This window comes from Haliotis cracherodii, unplaced genomic scaffold, assembly GCF_022045235.1.
Source record: "Haliotis cracherodii isolate W230 unplaced genomic scaffold, xgHalCrac1.p SCAF_3, whole genome shotgun sequence".
In the NCBI taxonomy this organism is placed as follows: Eukaryota; Metazoa; Mollusca; class Gastropoda; order Lepetellida; family Haliotidae; genus Haliotis; species Haliotis cracherodii.
This window is the reverse complement of record NW_027266286.1, coordinates 8,359,000-8,382,568: the sequence shown is the minus strand read 5'-3', so window position 1 is coordinate 8,382,568 and position 23,569 is coordinate 8,359,000. Positions and strand designations below refer to the sequence as shown.

The window sequence follows — 23,569 nt, the reverse complement described above, 5'->3', positions numbered from 1 at the left end:
TGTGACTAAAGTTACAACTGCAGTAATTTAACAAAGAGAAGATGATACTGACAAAATGTTATCATTGCTAAGGTTAAAAAAAAGTTTTTTCAAGATTCAAGATTCAAGATTTCAAGATTCTTTATTTCAGTATTGGAGGCCTCGTGGCCCAGAGTACAATACATTTATATCTAACTTATTTGTGGATCTCACACAGTTGATTTACAATGTTTCCATAATATGTGACGTAATACATACTACATAATTATGTTTGTTTGTTTCTTGTGTTTTTCAAATTTCTCTTTAGGTACAAAGCAAGACCTTTGATTGTTGAATGTGTTGTAGAGGACATTAGTTCAATTAATTTTTGACGAGAAGGATGTTTATGGTAATACTGTGGAGTTAAAAAAAAAAAAAAAAGTTTTTTTAATGTTCATAGGTATCATGTTCAATTGCAGTTTGTGTTCATTGTTTTGGGATTGTTTGTCTTTTTGTTTAAAACAAATGGACATTGTTGCCATTACATCTGGACTGCAGACCTATTAAATGCTCCTAGAGACCAGATCATTTACAAATGTTAAAAGATGTTTGGCTGTTTTCTTTGATTGTAAGTAATCTTATTCCAAACCTCTCCTCTTAGAATAGCTTTTTATTCAAACAGCATTTGAAAATTAATCTCTTGAATTCATTTCTTTACAAAAAAAAATTCTTTCTTTTAGTATTGAATTTGACACTGACCAATTTAAGTTGTCATTTTGAAAATACATTAAATCAGCCTGAATACATGCATGAGACTTTCATGATGGAGTGACTTATGTATAATACCTACAGAAAAGGGGAAGTTCAGTTGGTCTCAGTTCAGTTGATGTTTAAGGTCAATATGGCTAATGTTCATGTACACGCATAATTTGTTCATGCAGAAGACACTGTGATGTTGGCTTTGGCAGCACTCATTTTAGTTTTGAGTTTATGGAGTTGACTTCGGGAGTTCAGACAACATTGAAGAAATAAGATTAAAAAAGTTTCAGTTTACTTTTACGTGATGACCACTTCTTTTGTGATTCATTTGAAGTATTATTAAATTTGACAAAAATGATACAAAATGAAGTAACTATTACCTTTCTCATATAATGCATTGTATGTAGTCTATTATTAAGATAAGCCTTCACAGAACGGAATACATCAAAAGGTTACCGTCAAAATACTGGACATCCTGCTTTATAAAAAGATTTTCTTCCTGAAACAGACCAACCCACAGAAGTTCTCCCCAATACAATAAAATATTGAGCTACTCAAATTTACTATTATATTCTTATTTCATCCGACCAAAACTATTTGGTTAGCAAAATCAGTATCCCATAAGATGAAATAGATGTGCTAATGGTGTGATCATTGACTCAAACAACACTACTTTCCCAAGCCAGAGTGATGTGAAGTGCTCCTAATAATTGATATGTGTCAGTAGTTTCATAATTCTGGTCATCCATTAATCCCTGTGTTATATTGGAAAAGAGTGTCAGATATCCTTAATGGAATGGTAAGGTTTCATATTCATGTTTTTGGCTCACCTTGGCTAAAGGTCTAGTGAGCTTGGATTGTGGTCTGCTTGTCTGTTGTCCATTGTGTTCATGCTTACCCTTTTCATGAACACTTGGTGTCGCCACTGGTTTTCAATGATATATAAATATAATTTGCAGTGCAATTTTGACTTTTACAGCCTGTGGAATCTGTTTCTGAGACAGGTTATTCTCTGGCTTTAACATTTTATATTAGACAGCATCTCATCTGAAACATGGTATAGACCTTTCCATGGATGATGTCCTCTTTTACTGGATCCATAATTAAGTATTGCTGCCAACCCATCATTTGAAAGCCTATTCATCTATGTCTGTAGATAGTGAAGGTGGTACAACATATATGTTTTGTTTGTTACTTATATTTTATAGTTGACACTTTCCACCTTGACCTTGCTCATTAACAGTGTTATACATACTGTTGCAGATTAAGTTACAATGTTGAGGGTTAACTGGTTGGTTGACAGTATCAAAGAGGTGAAATCTGGCATTATGTTTTTGTTTAACAATTATTTAATAAGTTAGGTTGATATTGATCAGCTAAATGACTAAGTGTAGGTAGGGGCAGTGGGGAGGCCTTGTGGAGAGAGTGTTGGATCAACATGCCAAAACTTGGGTTTGATAACCCAGACTGGAACAATTTTTGAAACCATGCAGAGTGATATGGCTTGGCTAATGCTGAAACTGAAGTAGAACAAGAAACTCTGGCTGGCTCACTGTGATGTAAGTGTAAAGCCAGGAACCAGGGCATGTATGTGGTTCATCTGCACCACTCTGTGTTGTCTTGCTGACTGTAGTGATGTGGTTCTGTCAGCCCACTGTGAATAGATCCTATTATACTGCAAGTGTTTTAATAGGAACACTTTCACTCAATGGCTTAGTTTCCCAAACATCACAACTGTACATGAAAAATTTCAAGTCAACTATGTGAATTTCTGAATGCATTATGGAGGCACATGTACCAGGTGAGCTTCAGTACTTTGGTGCTTTCTCCAGAATTTGACAACATGACTGACAATTGTACGATTCTCAATTCAACATCTTTTTCACGTAATATCTTACAGCAATTCAGAAATGAGATCCACTTAAGAAAATAATTAATAGTATTTGCACTGTAAGTATATACATGTAAGTTTATGTATGCTTTTTTCATCTGGCCACAATAATTGAAAATGTCATCCAAAATAACTCTCAAGCCTGTAACTTATAAAATGCAATCTCGAACGAAATTAAAAAGGATACTGAATTGAACTGAAAATATACAGTTAAATGGCATTTACAAAAGACACTTTTTATTATTTCCTCCCCCTAACACAGTAGTACCTTCACCCACTAACAGAATCTAGACTGTATGGATTGATTTAACAGTTTTCCCCATTCCAGCAGTATATGATATAGGAACAGAGGCGCCACCAGCCATGTGCGGCTACACCATCCGCAGCGAGAACAGGAAGACGGGTTTCATCATGTCCCCTACATTCCCCGGCATGTATGCAGACAACATGTTCTGCTACTACAAGCTGCAGGGCAAGGCCGGGGAGAGGATCAAACTCCACTTCATCGAGTTCTCCCTCTACCATGGAGAGGAATAGTAAGTTCATGGATTCTGGTGCTAGTTACAGATGGCCTGGGAATATGAGCGACACTTTTTTATTCTGTACAAGCTCAGGTGATGCGGTACCTGATGCACAAACTACTTGCAATTACTCTGACTGGATGTATCTCCTGGGAAGGCTCTTTGAGAGACTCGCGTTACGCTTTACTGTTTTCAGTGATACTTCAGGGAATAACAGTTTGAACTGTAATGTTTTTTGCCTTTCGTTTGGAATCAATTGGGTATCAGATTCACCCATTTGATAAGCGTCTTGAGAGACTTAACTACATTTGAATTTGAAATTAATTCAGGGTAAATGCACCATATCTTTAGTTTGTTTCTTATGAAGCAACATTGTGACATTCAATTTTAACATTTTAAGTCTTGAAAGGACAATCTATCTGATTCAAAAGTTGATCAAGTTTGATTTTACCTCCCAAGAGACAAGAGTGAGTGTTGATGAAAGGGTGCACAGTGCACCAAATATTTTATGAGAGCTTCAAGCAGTAGTGCTATCTTTTGTGCCTTGATCTCAGTGTGAATGTGTTAGGGGCACAACATAGTTTAAAGGGTTTAAATATATTCATAGAATTTGTATATTTGCCTGATGAACAAATAACTGGTACCACATAAACAGACACGGAATATATTGTTTACAATTGAAGAACTTGCAAAACACAAAACATATTTCTGGATTGTCATATTTGTATTTTTGTTAGGTATAATCATATATACAAAATGCACTGTAGTCACTTTGGGTCTTTGCAAGGTAGTTAGAAACTGGGATGAAGACATGAAACTTTCCTTGATAACTTCTTTATTGTTTGTAGCAACATTGCAGGGCTTGCACCTTTCTAGCTACAACAGTAATCCCTGAAATGTGGCTACAGACAATAGTTGTTATCCATACAAGTTAAATGTCTTCATGTTCTGCAAACTTGTATTAAATGTTGATCAAAGACTAGAAATTTGGAGGTCTTTCAAAAGATTATTTATATATATATATATCAACATCTTTACTTAAGAAATAAATGAATGGGAGTTAACTATTGTACAATAAAAAAATGACCACAAGTTGTTTATTTCTTATATGAGATATCAACATTATATACAGCCTCTTTAAGGAAGTAATTAAATGTACAAGCTATAATGATGATTCCCTAAATCTGACCTTGGCAATGTCAGACAAGTCTATTTAATGAACAGGTGGGCTAAGTTTGGTTTTTCCCGCATATTCTTCCAATACCGATCGATTGTGAGTGTATGTTCTAATTTCTAGAAATAACATCATAATAGAACAATGTTTCATCGTGAAATAAACCATATTTCATTAGCCATCTTATGTTGATGAATAAAATATAATATTTCAGGCTAAGGATCTCTATGTATTTGTGTTCCTGTGAGATCATGTATGAAGATGGACATTTTGTATTCCAGCTGTCCATACGATTACGTGAAAATCTACGATGGCTATACAAATGATGCCCCTGTGATTGGCACGTTCTGCGGCAACTATGACAATAGCACAATCCTTTACTCTTCTGGAGAAGCACTGCACATAGAGTTTCTTACAAGTCAAGGGAGAGTGTTGTTTGACAAGCAGCCTCTTGAAAACAGTGGTGATTTAACAGTGCCAAGAAAAGGATTTAACATAACGTATAACTTCAGTGATCAGATTGTCAAGTTAGGTAAGTATGCCAATGTTTAACCAAGTATAAACATGTGCCTTGATGCAGTGAAAGGCACATCCGTTGCACAGTCAATCTGTAGTAGATAAACTTGTTTTACACTGAAATACGGAAATCCCTGGAGGGGATTCCGGATTAGAACAGGTCCCCAGAAACATATACTGGTTATTTAGTGGATCAGGTGGTCATTGGTTGATTGTGTCACTGAACCCTGATGTATGTGGATTGATGCTCACAATGTCATTCACTGGATTGTCTGGTCGAGTCTTGATTATTAACATGCTGCCATCAACTAGCTGGAATATTGCTGAGTTGGGTGTTACACAACAAACATATAATGTTGTAGTAGTGGTTGAAGTTAACATCACTCCAAAGACCAAGGTTGAATTTCTAGGATGGATACAATGCGTGAAGGGTTGGTGTGATGTTACTGAAATATTGCTAGAAGCAGCATGAAACGCTCACTCATTCATTCATTCATTCATTCATTCATTCATTCATTCAATCATATTGAAATGGATAAGACCGTGGATAAAGTCTCTGCGTGTTTTTTCTAACTACTTTCTTACACATTACTACTAAGTATGATCATTTCTATATTTGCCAAATTGTAGAAGAAACAAATGTTTCTATTTCAGACTTTATCCTACCTGATGCAGAACACTTAATAGGAACAGGTAGGTGGCAGTGTGTTAATGGAGCAACTCGGAAGTGATTCTAGGTCGGAGTCGGTCCCCAGTACTGTATGGGAGTTGAGATTGTCTTAGTGCTACGACTATTGTAAGCCTGTGTTAAAGTATGGGAGTTAAGATTGTCTTAGTGCTACGACTATTGTTAGTCTGTGTTAAAGTATGGGAGTTGAGATTGTCTTAGTGCTACGACTATTGTAAGTTTGTGTTAAAGTATGGGAGTTAAGATTGTCTTAGTGCTACGACTATTGTAAGTTTGTGTTAAAGTATGGGAGTTAAGATTGTCTTAGTGCTACGACTATTGTAAGTCTGTGTTAAACTATGGGAGTTAAGATTGTCTTAGTGCTGCGGCTATTGTAAGCCTGTGTTAAAGTATGGGAGTTGAGATTGTCTTAGTGCTGCGACTATAGTAATACCGCTCCTTACAGAGAACATGATATGTCCAAAGATGACTAGTTAAGGACACATTAACTTAAGTAGTTGTGGGATACATGAGACATGGGTTTCGAAAAGAACTTATGTTTCATGAATTATGACACAAGTTACTAGACTAACAAATTTAGGTTATTTCCTCTTTGGAAATATTGATATAATGTAAGTGGAAAGAACGAGAAGTTAATAGAAACATCAAGAGGTTTGTAGCTAAGCATCAAGTATTAATCTGTTTCACATCAGAAATAGTATTAAAATCACAATTTTGTGTGACCTATTGAACTCAAAGTAGCTCAGCTAAAAGCAATTGGTTCTGAAAGCAGACATGAGATACTGTCTGATGTAGACAAAGTATATGAGGGCTTGGGTGTACCTTTCATTGATAATGTGTTGGTGACAAAATTGATAAAAATATAATTTTGGTGAGCATGTCTTCTTTTAGAAATACTGTGGCATATTAAAGTATAGGTACAGCTAGTCTCTCTGACCCCAAAGCAAAAATATGCAAGTCTAGATTTCTTCAGTTTCAGAATGTGAAAGATTCTCTTGGCTCCTTTCTGTTATAAATTTTTAAACAATTTGAAGAAAAAACAACTTTCAGTCTTTTCATTTCGGAGACTATATTTTAGTCTAAGGCGCCACTGCTGTTGCCATGACTACATTCATATGTCTTGTTTTTTATATCATTGCAGAATGTGACCAACGAATAATGAGTAAGCAAGAGACCAATGGCACAATAAAGTCCCCCAATTATCCGGCCTCCTTCCCTCAAAACATCACCTGTCGGTACTACCTGGATGGCCTTATGGACAGACAGCATCTGGAGAAAGCTAGGATATTATTCTTCGACTTCGACATACCAGGGAATATGCCTTAGTAAGTTGTGGACATGCAAGGTTCGTTGTTTGATTGATACCTGTAGTGGACGAGTAGAGAAGACACCAGTGACGCAGTGCACAAATCATGTGTTAGGCTTTATTGGAAATCTATTATCTATAAAGACATACTACAAATATAGAAACAGTTTTCCTTCAAAATCTCATATTATATTTCTTTAGTTGTTCCGACCTTTTCACTCTTTGCAACAGTGTCCGATGGCTAAGATGTGTCATTTTATGTTTTCAGTTGAAACAGAATGGTATATTTTTTACAGATGTTTGTTTTATTTCTTTACACATTTTCAGAAGTTTGTGATCATAGTAATAGAAAAAAATATATTGTCACTGTAGCAATGTGAGCAATGTAACTTACCTGGATGTGTAGTCAGAAGTTTTGGAACGCATATGAGCAAGATATGTTTATGGTGTACATTTGAGGCTTGGCAGAATTCTGCAATAGGTCACCAGTACCCCAATTAAGCTTATCACAAGATTCAACCAATGATTGTTGGGTGGTCACAATGTGCAAGCTGACTGACTGTGTGTCATGTAACGCCAATAAACGTGTGGGATATATATGGATTATTGCTGGTGTAGTTTGGATGGTACAGACAATAGACTGGAGGGATCTATCTGGATTATTGCTGTTGTTGTCTGGTCTGCATGGTACAGACTATAGACTGGAAGGATCTATCTGGATTATTGCTGGTGTCTGGTCTGCATGCTACAGACTATAGACTAGCTGAATATATCTGGATTGTTGCTGGTGTTGTCTGGATTATTGCTGGTGTTGTCTGGTCTGCATGGTACAGACTGTAGACTGGAGGAATATATCTGGATTATTGCTCCTATAGTCAAATCTGGTCTGCACAGTGCAGACTTTAGACTGGTGGGATATATCTGGACGATTATGACTGCAAATCAACATTCATTCACTCACTCCATACACATGCACAATGTTATTCTTATGACAATACATTGGACTATATGTAAATAATGTTTCAGTTGTGCACTTGGATATGTTGGTCTGAATGAGGATAGTCGCCTGAAGGATGGAACTGTGAAGGAGAAATTCTGCGGGACACTGCGACCCCCACCTCTGACGAGTCAAGGTCCCCGTCTAGTCCTGACCCTGGACACTCGAGGGGCCGTCCAAGGCGGGCGCTTCATGTCCAAGTACAAGTTTATTACAGGTAGGCAATCTAGTGTAGGAGACACCTACTGACAAGACTTTCTTTCTGCAAATCCATTGACATGTTTATCCATGTGAGTCCAGGTATCTGTTGGAAGGATTGAACATGTTTGGAATATGGTTGTTTGAATGGTAGTGCTTAGGGCCAGATATGTTCAGTATCTTTATTTAAGATATTTAAAACTTAACATAAGAGGATTGAATAAGATGGAATCAGGTTTGTACTAGTTTTTTCATGACAGAAGTTTTAGCTCAGCTGAACAATTTATTGAGGATTTATATTGTACCAAATAGAAATAAGTAAATATAAAAACTTGGAAATGTGATGTTGCATGTTCAATGCCTACATGACATGCCTCTTGGCAAATGCCATACAGTCAACCCTTGTTGTGTTGCAATTCAAGGGTCAATTCAATTGTAGATATACTCTTCCACATGTACTTCCTGCTCAGTATTCCAACTTTCCTATCACAAACAACATGTCAGTGATCAAATAGATGACTGTTATGAATACCTTTTGCATGCTGAAAAACGAGCTGAATTTCACATCTCTTCATTCAATCATATTTCAGTTAAATTCCAGTTCACAATTTGTGTGTTAGGTTGATCAAGTCGATCCAGTTAGAAGTGATCTAGTTAAACCATCATTCTGTCTCCATGGTGTGATTCAGGGACAGTTAGTGTATCTATAGTATTCTTGAATACTTCCAGATTATATCAGCACCAAACAACAGTATGTAGTTTTCTGTATTTCTGTTATGGAGATCAAGTGGACTAAACAAGGGTTGACTGTAGACTTCTCTACTTTCAGTGTAATTAACAATTAGTTGTCATCTTCAGAATAATTTCTTCTTTTTATTCCAGATTATTCAATCCCAGGGACCCAGATCTCAGAGGGTCAGTCTACACTCTGGTCCAATCTGTTAATTCTGCAGCTATAAATAACAAATACAAACCTTTCATCTTTTACTCAATCCTCTAGTGTTATGTATTTGCTACCAGGAATTCAAAATGGAGGCACACATTCCCCTCCTTATATCCACCTGTAGTAAACACTGCAGAAAATTTGACATAGTCTGTCTCTAACCACCACATGAACTATTTCAAACATGTTCAATCATTCAGAATAGATACCTTATTGCCATGGATAAAAAATAGTAAGTACACAATTAATTTGCTCACCTTTAAAACTCACCTTTAAAACTAACACGACACATTTTCATCCAGTGTAAAAACTGTCTTCTCAAAGTAGTTGTCATCTTCAGAATAATTTCTTCTGTTTGTTCCAGATTATGCAATCCCAGGGACTCCCATCTCAGAAGGCCAGTGCAAGTTCTTGTATGATGACACCAGTGGCCAATCTGGGACATTCAATACACCGCGTCACCCTGGCAACTACCCGACCGATCTCACCTGTGAATACATCTTCCGCCCTGGCCATGACGTCTTCGTTCTTATATCATTCGATACATTTGATCTAGATGCAAGACAACCGAACCAGCTGGGGTGTGTGAACCAAATAACCCTATCCCTTTGTCATCTTGTTCACCTGACTGAAAGTCAAGTGACCTAATGTCATGACCTGTTTGTTTGTCATCTGAACCAGTGAAGCTGAAACTTCACATACTTGTTTGCACCAGTCATGACACCCCCAATTTGTTCAAAGGTTCAAATCTGATTTTCAATTTGGCTGCCATGGAGGCAGACATTTTGTAAAACCTATTTTTGAGCGCCAATTTTGAATGAAATTTGGACTTTGTTTAGTTGTTGTGGGATTCAGTACACAAGTTCCGTTTACTTACAACATGGCCCATGCTCACAAAATCCACATTTTGCTCTGAAAATTTCTTCTCCTGAAATAGTAAGACTCAGGGAGTTGAACTTGGCATATATGTTTCTCATGATGGTGACATCATATTTTGTTCAAATCATTAAAGTTTATTGTTAGTCCTCAAACTGCTGACTACATATCCAAGTGAGCTACAGTGCCATTGTACTATTTTTTATATGTTTTAATTACTTGGTTTACAAATTATTTTCCAAAACAGTCAGGTCTGGGTTTTTTAGTCATCTCATAAAAATAATTATCTTGCAAGTGAAATAAAAACATGAGTAAAAGTATTTTCTCCGATCTTGTTTCTTAAGTGATCTCATGGATAAAATTGTCTTTCAAGTGAAATAAATGCTTCAAATGTAAAAATATATTAAAAGTTACCTGGTAACTTCAAACAATTGATAACAAATTTTAAGATTTACCAGATTTGTGAAGTAATGAAAATCTTATTTTGGGATGACAGGGTGAAAGTGTTCCTTGATAGGGTGAAAGTGTTCTTTGATAGGGTGAAAGTGTTCTTTGATAGGGTGAAAGTGATCCTGGCAGCTAAGGTATGCATCTCTGTATATCAACTTCTGTCACCTTGGTCCCTTAGCTCATGACCCTTTGTCAATAATAAAGTGATGTGATAAGGATACTGGCACTTGAAAGCTTTTAAGTTTACCCAAATACAGAAGCATCTCTTTAAGCCACAAACTTCATTTCTTCCTGATGAGATGAGGATACTGGCAAATTGAAGTTTACCCCAATACAGTAGCATCACTTGAAGCCACAGACTGAATGTCTTGCTTTCATACATTACAGGTGCCTGGGAAGGGACTACCTGGAGATTCTGGAAGAGGGATATACCAAAAATAACTTCTCCCTTGTGGAGAGGCATTGTGGCACAATAGCTCCTGGCCCTTTTACGTCATCAAGGGTGGTGAAGATTGTCTTCCATTCCAACAAATCCATTACCAAGATGGGCTTCAAGGCCAGATACTACTTCCAAACAAAGGAGGAGATATATGGAAGTAGGTTCATACACATGCATCACACTGAACTGATTGTCAGATGAATGAATCATTATATCTGCAGTAAACTATGGTTATAACAAACTTAAACTGACCGCTAATTTTAGTTTGTTAAAACCGCAATTCGTTATAAGCATATATGCAACATCAATACAGCACATGGCTGGGACCAAGAATTAAGTTTGTAATATCCGTCAGTCCGTTATAAGTGAGTTAGTTATAAACTTATTTTACTGTACAACTCAAAAAACTCGATTCTTTCATGTGACTATAGTTCATCTGTCATGCCATACTGACCGATGAACTGAAGTAACATGAAATAATCAGGTGATCCTTGTTTTATTTTGAGTAATATACTTTCTGTTATGGTTTACTTTGGACTTTCAAGTCTTTATCTTTCAATGCTCGTCAGCAATATTATCAACTTCAGACAATACTCATAACCTTGACCCTTGGACTCGGGGATTGCATCAATTGTTATTTGCTTCTGGGAAGAGAATTTTGCAGTGGTCAGCAGATAAGTGTATGAACTTTATGTGTATGGCTAATATTAGGTACCGTAGGATGTTTAATGTTCTGTTGGGCTAGCAAACAGATGTAGGAACGAACCAGCCAAACAATTCACTGGATTTGAGATGAATGTTGTTTTGTGCTGCAATCATAGTGAGGTCATGATAAAACACACACACACACACACACAACACACATACAACACACCACATAAACAACATACACAAGCAACACACGCACACACTCATTACACTCAACATAATCACACCACGCACGCACATAAACAACATACACATGAAACACACACATTACACATAACCACATACACACACATTCAACACTCACATAACACACTCATACAACACACACACACATTCAACACACACACACATTAAGGCTTCTATTGGTGCCTGCTGTTTTCTGTTACCTATCACTTGTCCTGTTTCAGAATGTGGAAAGCATGTAATAAACAGTCAGGGATCGGGAGGAATAATAAAAAGCCCTGACTATCCTCGAAAATACAAGGCAAAGACGTTTTGTCAGTGGACGATTAGAGCCAGTAAACCCACAAATAAAATACTCCTAGAAACAGCTACCTTTGTGTTAGAAGGAAAGATGGACCGTAAGTATGCCTGAATTGTCCTCTCTTTATGAACACATCAATCATACTGGAAATGCAATTTTTGCCCACTCATCAAACATGTTTACATGTATCAGTAGGATATTTGATATTTGGTATGCAGTACAAAATGGTTTTTGTGTACAAGTATTTGAATTTTACTATCCTGCTCTCCCCTTTTGATCTTCATGTACCCCCATTTGTCCAGTTTAACTAGATTTTCAACATCTTCTCTGAATCCTCTGAATTTGTGTACCTGTAAAATTTGGTAGAATAGGTCTTCAGCAACCCATTCTTGCTGTAAAAGGTGACTATGCTTGTGGAAAGAGGCAACTAACGGGATCGGGTTGTCAGGCTCGCTGACTTGGTTGATGCATGTCATCATATCCCAATTGCGTGGATCGATGCTCATGATGTCAAACACTGGATTGTCTGGTCCAGACTCGATTATTTACCGACCGCAGTCATATAGCTGGAATATTGCTGAGTGTGGCATTAAATAACAAACCAAAACCTGTCAAATAGTGTATATTATCCCCACATATTGCTAAAAGCTGCATAAAACCATACTTTCTCACTCACTCATCTACTTCAACAAGTTTTGCTCAGATAGAAAATCGATCCTTGTGGAAGGAAGCTCCTTCATAACAAATGCAGAAGATTAACCCTTTATGTTTCAGAAACGGGCTGCCAGAATTCTGTGATGAGAATATACAGTGATATCAACTCTGTGCAGCCTGCCGAGGTGCTGTGTGGCCAGATGGGCACTAATATAGCTTTCCTCTCTTCGGGAGACACTTTTAGAATAACGTAAGGGATCAAGCTTTTACTTCACATTTGATAATAGAGTTAATGTATAATCAGGATTGTGTAGGTATCGAGGAAGACCAGACTCCGGCTTTGGGTGTGAGTCTTTATTTCTCTGTCTTATAACTGGACACCCTTAAACTCAAGTATAGGCACTTAATGTGGCAGGTACATATGGTATTTACATATGGCTTTTCAATGCATATCAGTTGATCCTGGCACAGCTAAGGGATACAACTCAAGAGTGAATTGCAGGGTCACTTTTGAGTTATGTCCCTTAGCTGTGCCAGGATCAACTGATATGCGTTGAAAACCCAGAAGTGATTATGATCCTTGGTTTGTCATCACAATACCCATGTCTAGTTGTATTGGTGTACCATGTTGGGCTTGTCTGCACATTTAGCTACGATATGACTGAATACGGTTCAAAGTAGTGTTTAACTCAGTTACTTGCATTTTACAGCATCTTTTCTATGTGTTATTTCATTCAGTTTGATTTGCTTAGAATCACTGCACAAAGTATGATTACATATTGTTGTTTATCACCCATAGGGTTAGAAAAAACACTTCACGCACACCAGTGTATTGTTTCGGAATGTTGGAGTGACTTCACTCTGGAAATGATGTCGTAGGTGAAGATTGTTGATGTCATCCGATAATTGTGGTTTTCTAAGATGACGGTCATGATCAGTGCTTTGCTCTAAAGAGGAGTTCAAAAGAAGGAAGAAATAATAAACAATAATGTAATTACACTCATGTGTGTTAAACTGATTTTATGAAACTTGTGTAAAAATTCATGCATTACCCTTGCTCTTGCTCGGGAAATATAAGAATTCTGACACTTTTCATAAAATCAGTACGACACACTTGCTGTATAATACTCTCTCATACTGATACCTATACATGTATTTGATTGACAAAAAGTTCACCTGGACTTAATCTGTTCCAGATTTGTGACATCACTTCGGTCACTTGGTGGTAAAGGATTCAAGTTATCATGGACAGAAGTCAATGAAGATGGTAGGTGTTGACATAATATGTTTGTGAAACAATTGTTTCCTGCTGAGAATTAGTTCAGTTGTGAGTTAAAGTGTCATTTCCCAGGTCAGTTGATAGAAGATGTAACTCTAGATCTGTAGACTGCTATGCAGTTGTTATTGTGATGGGCATCAGTATAACTTTGGGCATTTGGGCCCAGCAACTAGATCTGCTTGCACTACAGATGTAACGATACACAAGTATATATTTATCAGTATTTTGAAACATTATTTTGATAGTTTAGGCTTGTGTTGAGTAGAGATATTTTTGCAATCAGGTTTTCCGTCCATTATGGTGAAGGGTTCAGTGAAACATACATAACACATATATAATAAATATATGTACAAGGAATATGATGATGTCACAATCGGTGCTGTACAAATATTTGTGATGATGGAAGCTTCTGAAAACAAATTAGTGTCTGAATATGCCAACATGTCGAAGCTTTTTCACCACACACTTCCTCAAGCTAAATCACAACACCTTTTGATGCCCTTGTATGTGAAAAATGATGCCAGATCCACAAGGATATGTATAATATTGTCAACTTTCTATGTTCAGATGTGAATCTTTTATATACTTTGTTTCAGATACCTGCTTTGGTTTTAAGTGTGCTAAAAACAACTATTGCATATCGTCTGAATTGAAGTGCAATGAATTACCCAACTGTGGCCGAGGTGATGAGTCAGACGAGACAGCCGAATGTAAGTTGGACAGAGTTGTCTCCCTTCCACCATGAACTGAGTATCTCATTGCAACCAAGTTGTGGGAGAGTACATTATGTGAGAAATGATTTTGGAGCAGAGTAGCTGTAGCCATCATGGTAGAGACACGTGATAGTTGGTTTGTTATCCACACATAGACTTATTTTGATTCTTAGGTGCTATTTGTACAAACTTAGAAAGGATTGAACAGTCAGTATAATGTATGCTGCTGACCGCCTGGTGTAGATACATCAGTGCACATGGAAATGTGCACGCAGAGATCTGATCAGTTTGATGCATTTGCGCGATCCATTCTGGATGTATGCCAATGGATGCATTCATGACTAACTAGACACACAGTGCACTGTATGTTAGAGTGACATTTGCACATGTATTAATACTGTATAATGTGCTCTGGTAAGCTGCAAAGGTAAATAAGGTCTGTGATCTTAACATAGGAGGTCACATTTGACAGTAACTATACCACCATTGGATCATTTTTGTACACCAAGACTGAAGATTTCAGAAACAAAACCTTAAAATTCACTGTGTATTCAAGTACAGGTATAAGTGTTCAGACAAAACGCAGAGACCAATGCAATATACCACTCTTTGTTATTTTGATATGAAGGTATGTCTTCTTTAGAAGAATAGAATTTTTTTGCCCAATTTGACTCTGAAGAAAATAAAATAAGAAATGCTACAATATTGAGGCAATATTGACACCAGAAAACAATCAGTCTCTTTCATCTCCTGAAAAAGATTCCAATATCTGTTAGGAAAAACTTGTGATGAAAGAACCATATGAATAGATCAGTAAAAAACAGTGACTATGTTGCTACTCTGCTTGGCATATAAACAATGTTATAGCCTGTCCATACTGAAACATGCACCTGGACTAGCAGACAGGATTTATGGGTTTTGTTTTGGAATATCACGTTTTCGTGACTGTGACTTTAACCCTTTCACTTCGTCTGTTTTCATTCATTGGAGAAGACCCTTGTTTTAGTCAACTGTTATTTGATCTTTGTCCTAAGTTGTCCTGTTAAGACAGTTACAATTGCATATATGTTATGTTGTTTTGTGACACAAGATCTTTTTATGTTTTGTAATTTGAAAGTAGGGAATCATCTTTGAGCAGCATCTGCTTCACCACTGCTAGTGTGTGTTCCTGTACATATAGGGAGCACTGCTGTGTTGCACAGGGTACATTGGATGCTCACCTTGTCTTTTTTGTTTCAGCTGGTTATGCAAATTGTGTTGTTCAGCTCAGAATATTCAGTTTTTGTTTAATTTGGGGATGAAAATAGAAGTGCACAATCAGAAAATGTTGGCAAACATTTCACTTCATAATACATAATTTAAATTATCAAACAGTGGGTGCTGATACTGAACAGCTGATTTACCAGTTGTCCTGTCAGTACTTCTATTGACTGTGTCACTCACCTTTGTGTTAAAGTAGGCTGGAAAGTAGCCATTAAATATTTTACTACAGGACAAAAGTAATTGTAATATCAACTGAAATAACTGAATATTGTTAGTAATTATCTTGACATCGACTATGTGTATTGATCATTCTTCTGTTTGATGTCAACCATATCAGCACAGGGTAGCAGTGGGCGGGCAGGGGAGTTGTTTTAATGCATATTTGGGTAATAAAGTCTCACCTCTCGTTTTCCGTCCAATTCAGACTGCAGTGCGTCTGTGATGAGGAGTGAAACCAAGTCTATAATAATAGTCTTGGTTCTCAGGCACCGCCTGCATCATCATAAAGTGTGCCGCATGTTTTATTTTTATTTCCATTTTTCATTTTTTTTTAAAAAAAATTAAATATTCCAAGTCCAACTGTATTTCAGTATTTTACATTCATGTAGGGAGGCCCTTTCCCACAACTGTTTATTTGGTTACACATCTGTTTGTTTGGTTACATACGAGTTTGAACAACCAAAAATAAAATTTGAAAAACACCAACCGCCCACACTATATTTTCAAAAGCCATTGCCTGAGAAAAAATTACTTTATTATTTCAAGCCTAACCAGACATGTTTAGTAAAGTGTTTAAAGAACAGGAAAATGGTAGGCATAAATCAGTTTAAAATTTGGAATTGTTTAATTTAAAAAAACAAAATTTAATGAAAAATCTTTACAGTTCCTATGAGGTCCAACTTAAGCCACAATACACACTGGTAGATTGTAGGTCTTCAAAGAGGGATGTTTTGAGAGATGTTCTCAAAGAAAATCTGAATATGATAAACATAACAGCAAATTCACATATCATTTAAGGAAATTGAAACTGAGTGACAAGATAGTCTGATTGTGACACAGCATCAACACTGGTAGAGGTTCAAGAACTAATAGGATACTTTCATATGCAATTATTGAAACTGATGGGCACTTGTATTTTCCTATCCAATTTGTATTATTTTATTTTCCTTTCTTCCATGGATATAGGCGGAGCACCATCAATGTTGAGTTTCCACGCCGTCATTGTGTTCAGTGTGACTTGTCACTCCTTTTTTCTCACACATTTTATTTTACATTGAGGTAGGTGGAATGGGCATACTGTTTCCTGCTGTAGTGCTGACTGGCATACTTGCATCAGGAGCCAACAGGGCAGCTGCAGTTGTATTGTCACACCAACACCAAATCTGGACTTTCAAAAACAAAACTCAAACAGTGACTATTTAGGGAGATTAGTTAATGGTATTATTGGTCATGCAGGAGTGATTTTATTCCTAGTAAGGTTGTTTTGGAATGTTTGAAAATTTCAACCTGTGTAATGAATAGGTCATAATTGCAAGTAAATTTAATGTCTTGTCAAATTGAATTTGTGGGATTTATTGATCGTTCTTAATCATTATTGTCATCTGGATGTGAATCACATTTTGTCTGAGCTTTATGTAGAAATATATGATAAATATGGGTAATTTGATGTGATAAAGAGGATGTTTTATGCATGAACCACTTGTTAAGATGAGAGATTATGATAACATTGTTCTTCAAACTTAGAGTAGATTACATTCGTGACTCAGAGTTGGCAATGAAGAGGTCCTTCAGAACAGACACAATTTATGTGTGTCCTTCTTCTTCCAGAGATATAAATATAGTGTCTAATCCTCATTCCAAGAATACTTCTATCCTGTCTTCAATAAATAAAACTTGAGGTATTAGTCAACCACTTAATTACTGACATTTTGAACAAATAACAGTTATTACTAATAGATAACTATATGCAATAATCTAATTTTTGATATGCAGTGCAAGTTTTTGCGATGCAGTATGTGCAAAATGATATCATCAGTTTGACATGCAATACAAAAATGTGCAAGATGGTGTCATCAGTTTGACATGTTATCCAGACACAAGGCAATATAAAAACATGCTGCAAGTTGGGTGGACGTAACTATGCCAGTCAGTGCTGTGGCTGAGGGAAACAGGAATATGCTTCAGCGTTAGCGTGTATACGTCATGTGCATGCCAATCCACCAATGCATTTTGTTTTCCATTAATCAGGCACGGTATATATATTGAACCGTGAAGGGTCCCATGGTATGTAACCTTATCTCTATCTGCCCTGCTCTCCCTCCTGTTCAACTCCTCAACACTCAACTTTCTGAAGAAAAAACAATGCATAATTTTGACAATTGTTGAAAAATATACTTCAAATACTAATACATAGGCATTGTGCAGGTTTTACCTCATTCTTGAATATTTTATACATGGGAAGAATGGAAGGTTAAGTTAGGTGTTTGTTGGTATTATATTTGTTTTTCTACATCTAGCAGAGAAATTCCTATGATATTTTGAACATGAATGTAATGACACAATGAAAGTAACCTGTGATGTGATGTTAGGCGGTAAACAAAGAACATTTTAGAAAAACAAGTATTTCTCTGTAAAGAACCTAAGAACAACAGTCTGATAATGTTCATTGATCACAGGATACAATGAGTTTGTTAGGGGAATCTATGTGACCATCTGACAACATGACAGTCTGTGATGTTTTTTCACTTGTGTACTTGATATACAGGAAAAACAGCAGACTAATATCTTGTATATATTCACAATATTATCTTTTGTGGGCATTCAGGGCTTAAATAGGTCCCAAGGATCCCATGCTTATCTCAAGAGCAAACATCACAATAAGGGTCAAGTGGTCACAATTTATAGCCAAGATGATTGTGTCATTTTACCTCATTGGATAGTCTTACTTACCCAGAATTGAGTATTTACAGACCATCATGACATAGTTAAACTATTGCTGACTTCAGCGTAATACATAGTAATTACACTGCATCAGTCAGGCAAACAATTCTACTCATTAGGAAGAGCAGAAGAGATTATCTTCAGCCCAAGAGTCACTTAAGTAATACACCCTTTGACACTTGTTGTCCCAGATCATAACTTCAATAACTAATGGTATCTGTGGATGTTGTGAAGCAAATAGCAGCCAAACTAAAGTTTCTGTTCCATTATTAAGTCATGCATCAGCTAAGTAGAGCTGTATTTCAACAATTGTCAGCACACTGGTTGATTGTTCCCTCAATGACAGCTGGAGACTCCGCCAGCAGTATACTACCATGGTGTTTGCCCCACTTCCTTGGGCTTCTGAGTTGTGTCATGGTTGTTGCATGCTGAAATAACATGTGTTCAGTCAATATGGTTAACATGTTCATTGTTGTTTTAAATTACATTGAAACCTCATCAGTAACAGAAAATACCCAACAGCTTTTGAATATTATTGGATTCAAAGGTTGTCCTACAGTTGAAGTAGTTCAATGTCACCGATACATTAACTTGTAGTCTGAATGTGGGCAAGTGACTGGTCCTGATTTCATATAGCCACAAGTACTTCAAGCACTGGTCTGTTAATGCCCTGTATATTCACAATTTGCCCCCAAGGCAGAAGGACTTCAAAAAGATTGAACAGAATTATGATCAGATAGCCACCATAGGCAGAGCCCAATACTGAACCATCATCTGACTGATTGTGATTCCAACTTGAAACCCTACTACATGAGGATTGTTGCTCAAGCTCTGGACATGGTTTGCCTGGTCCAGACTTGATTTCAAACTGGTTGCTTTGATATGGCTGTATAAGTGATATGGCTGACTGCACCATTAAATATTCACAATCTCACAAACTTAACTATTTCATGTCAAATACACTTCTGTTATATTATATACATTCACATTCACTGAGAAATATGAGGATTGTTTAAACAAGTTTGACATCATTATGAAGATGATCATAGTGCTGCATGTGTAGTTTAGGGGATGTCAACAGTCTGCAGGAATGTGATTGGAATGAAAGGACTGCCTGTAAACCTAACTGCCTTTGCTTCTTATGATAACCATGATTGTGAACGAACCATGACACATGTGCCAACAAGTCACTACTAGATTCTTAATAGTGACACAAACATAAATTTAGAGGATTAAATAATTGGTTATGATACCTGTGAGGACATAGGTTAGAATATATCTCACACCCTATTACTGGTTATGAAAGGAGACTTACCTGGAATTGATGGTTCTCAGGCTGTGACTGGTTATGTGTCATAGTACCCAGGTGGCATGGACCCTATGCTGATGTTGACGGTCCAGACTTCATTATTTACATGTTGCCTTGATGTAGCTTGAATATTGCTGACTATGGCATTCACTAGGTGGTTATGATCTAAATTCTAAGTTTTCTGCTCAGAATGTCAAAGTGTCATAATCAAATTGGCATGAAATTTTCCACAAAATAAAATACCTTGTCACTGAAAATAGTAGTGCTGGTACATGGCAGGTTGGTACATATGTCATGGAAGATATGCAGTATGTTCTAATGCATGGCTTTGTTTTCAGCAAGACCCAAATTCCATTTACAGATTTCACGTCCTAATTTCAGATGATCATTCTTACAGGTTTTACATTTTTGGTCCGTAGGCTTTACTTGGACCATTTAGGATAAAATGTGTTACCTTTATTGCACACAAATAACTTTGTACATATTCTATACTTCTTTTATTTATCGAAAATCAGTATATAAAAACCAGTTAAAAATGTTATATTATTTTATGTTAACAGGATAACATAAAGACCAATTCAGTCATGCATAATCTTGATTATTTTTCATGTGCATAATATTTTGACTTTGAATTGATATTGAAATCACATGGCCAGTACTGACCAACAATGTCTATGTCAATTCCAGGTCCAACTACAGCCGGGGTACAGATTCTTCACATAGCCATAGGGACGTCCATATCTTCATTTTTCTGTATCATCCTTTTAATATGTGGATTTTACCACCGACGGAAATTTCGCTCAGAAAGGACTCCTCCTGATCATGATCATGTAGAAGTAAGATATGTGTCTGCTCCGACAGGGTGCAACACAACAGACAGACTCCTCATGGAGGAGAAGACTCAAGAGAGTCCTCGGTGTCAGAAGGTCTCTATGGTATGATGGAGGCTCGTTCTAGTGTATATAGGATTCAAATTATATGTTAAACACAGGCAGCAAGCAATTATGTACAACTGGGCACCACCGCTTCCGTGTATGAGTTGATGGCGTATGTTTGGAGTATACTTGTGCAGTACCATTGCAGTATACTTGGAGTCCCCTTTGTGCACATTAACAGTATACTTGAACAGTATTTTAAAGTCATAATTGTGGGGCAACTAAAGCTTTGTGTGGCATGCTGTAGAAAGCCTTCAAAGAAGCGAGATCCCATGTCTGAAGAAATGATCAAGGGAGAACTAGATATCACCTCCCGTGGAAGAAGGATGTGTTTCTGATTGAAGAGCTCATGGTACCTTTTGCAGTCTAATGAAATGAAAGAAAATCAGAAAACTTTCATTGGCAGTGTACAAATTAGAAGAGAGTGCTTGTAGAATACTGGATATGTGTCGTTTATTCATACAAAAGACAGTACCTTGACGTTTTCTTGGCACTATCCAATGTACTTAATTTGCACTGTATCAAGGCCAGCTTGTATTTGAATGGTTCCATGTGGAATGTCTTCAACATGGACATCAGGAACATTATACTACACTCATTACATTACAACAACCCCATTGGTTATGGTGTTTCAACCAAACCCTCAAGTATGTTGGCATCCCTTAGCTTTCATTATTTAATTGTGATCTCGGCTTCTTCTACATGATATTGAATGAACATTCTTATAGTTTCACAAGACCTGGACATTTGATATAAATGTGTATGTCCTCTATTACATTCATCGGTACTTCACCCTATGGTAGGACAAACTTGTTGTCTCTGTGATGCACATACGGATTATTTAACAATTATCAATGGCTTGATTGGCTGTATATTCTATTGAAATGCATCCTGTCCTACAATAATGGATGAAACCCACAGTTCTTACCTGACTACAAGTGATAAATGACCTGAGTACTATGATAACCCTTGGTCCACTGAACTGAACCTCATGATGACAAGCACATGATCTCCTCGTGAAAGAAAGGTCTATTCATGAGTTTGTTCTTGTACTGGACTCCCTTGACATTCAGAACATCTCAAGGACAATGGACTCTCTTGACATTCAGAACATCTCCAGGACAACTGATAACCTGGTCCAGAAACTGATCATTTGTATGTCGTCAGTAACCTAGTGCATATTATATGTACTTGCAACAGAAGTCAGTCCCAGATGTATTACCTACTTCATCCGAATGAAGACGACGAAGTCAGTCAACCCTTAAATGGCAGTACCATATGACCGAAATGACTATGTTGGATCTTGAAATGTAACTTGATGAAAGATCTTTGGAAAGAGGAATATGAAGTATTGTCACCCTGCATGATGGTAGGTACCAAACAGTTACCTCGTGTACATGCTGCAGGTCTGAGTACATGCGTCAAGTATTACCTCCACGACACACTCATCGGAACAGTTATCCTTCAGTGACTGTACTTCCTGTGGTGGTTGAGTTGAGACAACAAAGGATTCAGATGATTACATTGTATACCTGGCAATTAACAGGAGGAAGTTAATTGTGTTTTGACATATTTATATGTACAGTTTCAAATGTAAAGAAGAAATGTGTACAGTCAAAATATCCCTACTATTGCACTGGACAGTATTAGTTGATCATTGATGTCCAAGTGTGCAGACTTTTTTGTACATGCACATGTGTAAGAGAGACCCAGTGTATGGAGTATGGCCTAGAACAGTGCATGGTAATGTGTGTGCAGATGTGTAGAAATATGTTGTGTATGTACATTAACAGTACACAGGGAACAGTATTATTGTTGTGCTGTCAGAGTACATGTACAAAGGGTTTAGTTGATCATGGCCAGTATGCATAGGCAGTACCCCTTTAAGAAGGCACTGAAGAAAAGGTGAACCGTGCTTGACCTATGTATGATTGCCACATGCAGTGTGGCCTATTACAGCTTCTGGTCACAGATTGGCTGACATATGTATGATTGCCACATGCAGTCTGGCCTATTACTGCTTCTGGCCAAGGATTGGCTGACATATGTATGATTGTCACATGCAGTTTGGCCTATTACTGCATCTGGTCATGGATTGTATAGAGGGGTCCTGGCCACGCCACTGTTAATATTTCAGCTATATAATGTGGCCTGCTCAATATTAGAAACCACAAGAAACAGCAGTTAAGGAACATTGGCAGTCGAGTGAGTGAGGCATGCTGGACACAATGGGTATTGGACGGACTCCCACAAGTACAATAAGCTCACATGTGTCTGTGTTAGTATACAGATGTGTTGGTCCTGAGGATGAGAATATATTGAGCTGTTCTGTGGACAGATCGGATGGAGAATGTATGTGTATTTGTTGTTATACTTGTGCATAGGTGGATGATATACAGTTGTTGCTTCTAACTCTGTTGCTTGATTGGTAATGCTGTATGTATTTTCATGACACTGCCAGATGGAACAACAGAATATCTGGCAATAACTTATCTTTTCATACCAAAGCAATGTAAGATGCGAGTGATTTATTGGTCATACATATATCCCTGTTCCACTGTAAACCAG

General features: G+C 37.1%; 1 protein-coding gene across 2 annotated transcripts in view; it reads left to right on the top strand.

Moving 5' to 3' along the window:
• LOC139473805 (cubilin-like) overlaps positions 1-23,116 on the top strand; it is a 44,545-nt gene extending 21,429 nt beyond the window's left edge. The window contains exons 3-15 of one of the 2 annotated variants that reach the window (XM_071256566.1): positions 2,937-3,144; positions 4,585-4,835; positions 5,474-5,512; positions 6,649-6,832; positions 7,840-8,027; positions 8,891-8,923; positions 9,316-9,532; positions 10,665-10,873; positions 11,832-12,005; positions 12,683-12,812; positions 13,759-13,829; positions 14,438-14,551; positions 20,754-23,116. In XM_071256566.1, coding sequence (XP_071112667.1) covers positions 2,972-3,144; positions 4,585-4,835; positions 5,474-5,512; positions 6,649-6,832; positions 7,840-8,027; positions 8,891-8,923; positions 9,316-9,532; positions 10,665-10,873; positions 11,832-12,005; positions 12,683-12,812; positions 13,759-13,829; positions 14,438-14,551; positions 20,754-21,007 — 2,037 coding nt within the window. In that variant the 5' untranslated portion in view covers positions 2,937-2,971 and the 3' untranslated portion in view covers positions 21,008-23,116. Of the gene's footprint in view, positions 1-2,921; positions 3,145-4,584; positions 4,836-5,473; positions 5,513-6,648; positions 6,833-7,839; positions 8,028-8,890; positions 8,924-9,315; positions 9,533-10,664; positions 10,874-11,831; positions 12,006-12,682; positions 12,813-13,758; positions 13,830-14,437; positions 14,552-20,753 lie in introns of both variants that reach the window. The other variant, XM_071256565.1, reaches the window with a different exon arrangement.
• The last annotated feature ends 453 nt before the right edge of the window (positions 23,117-23,569 follow it).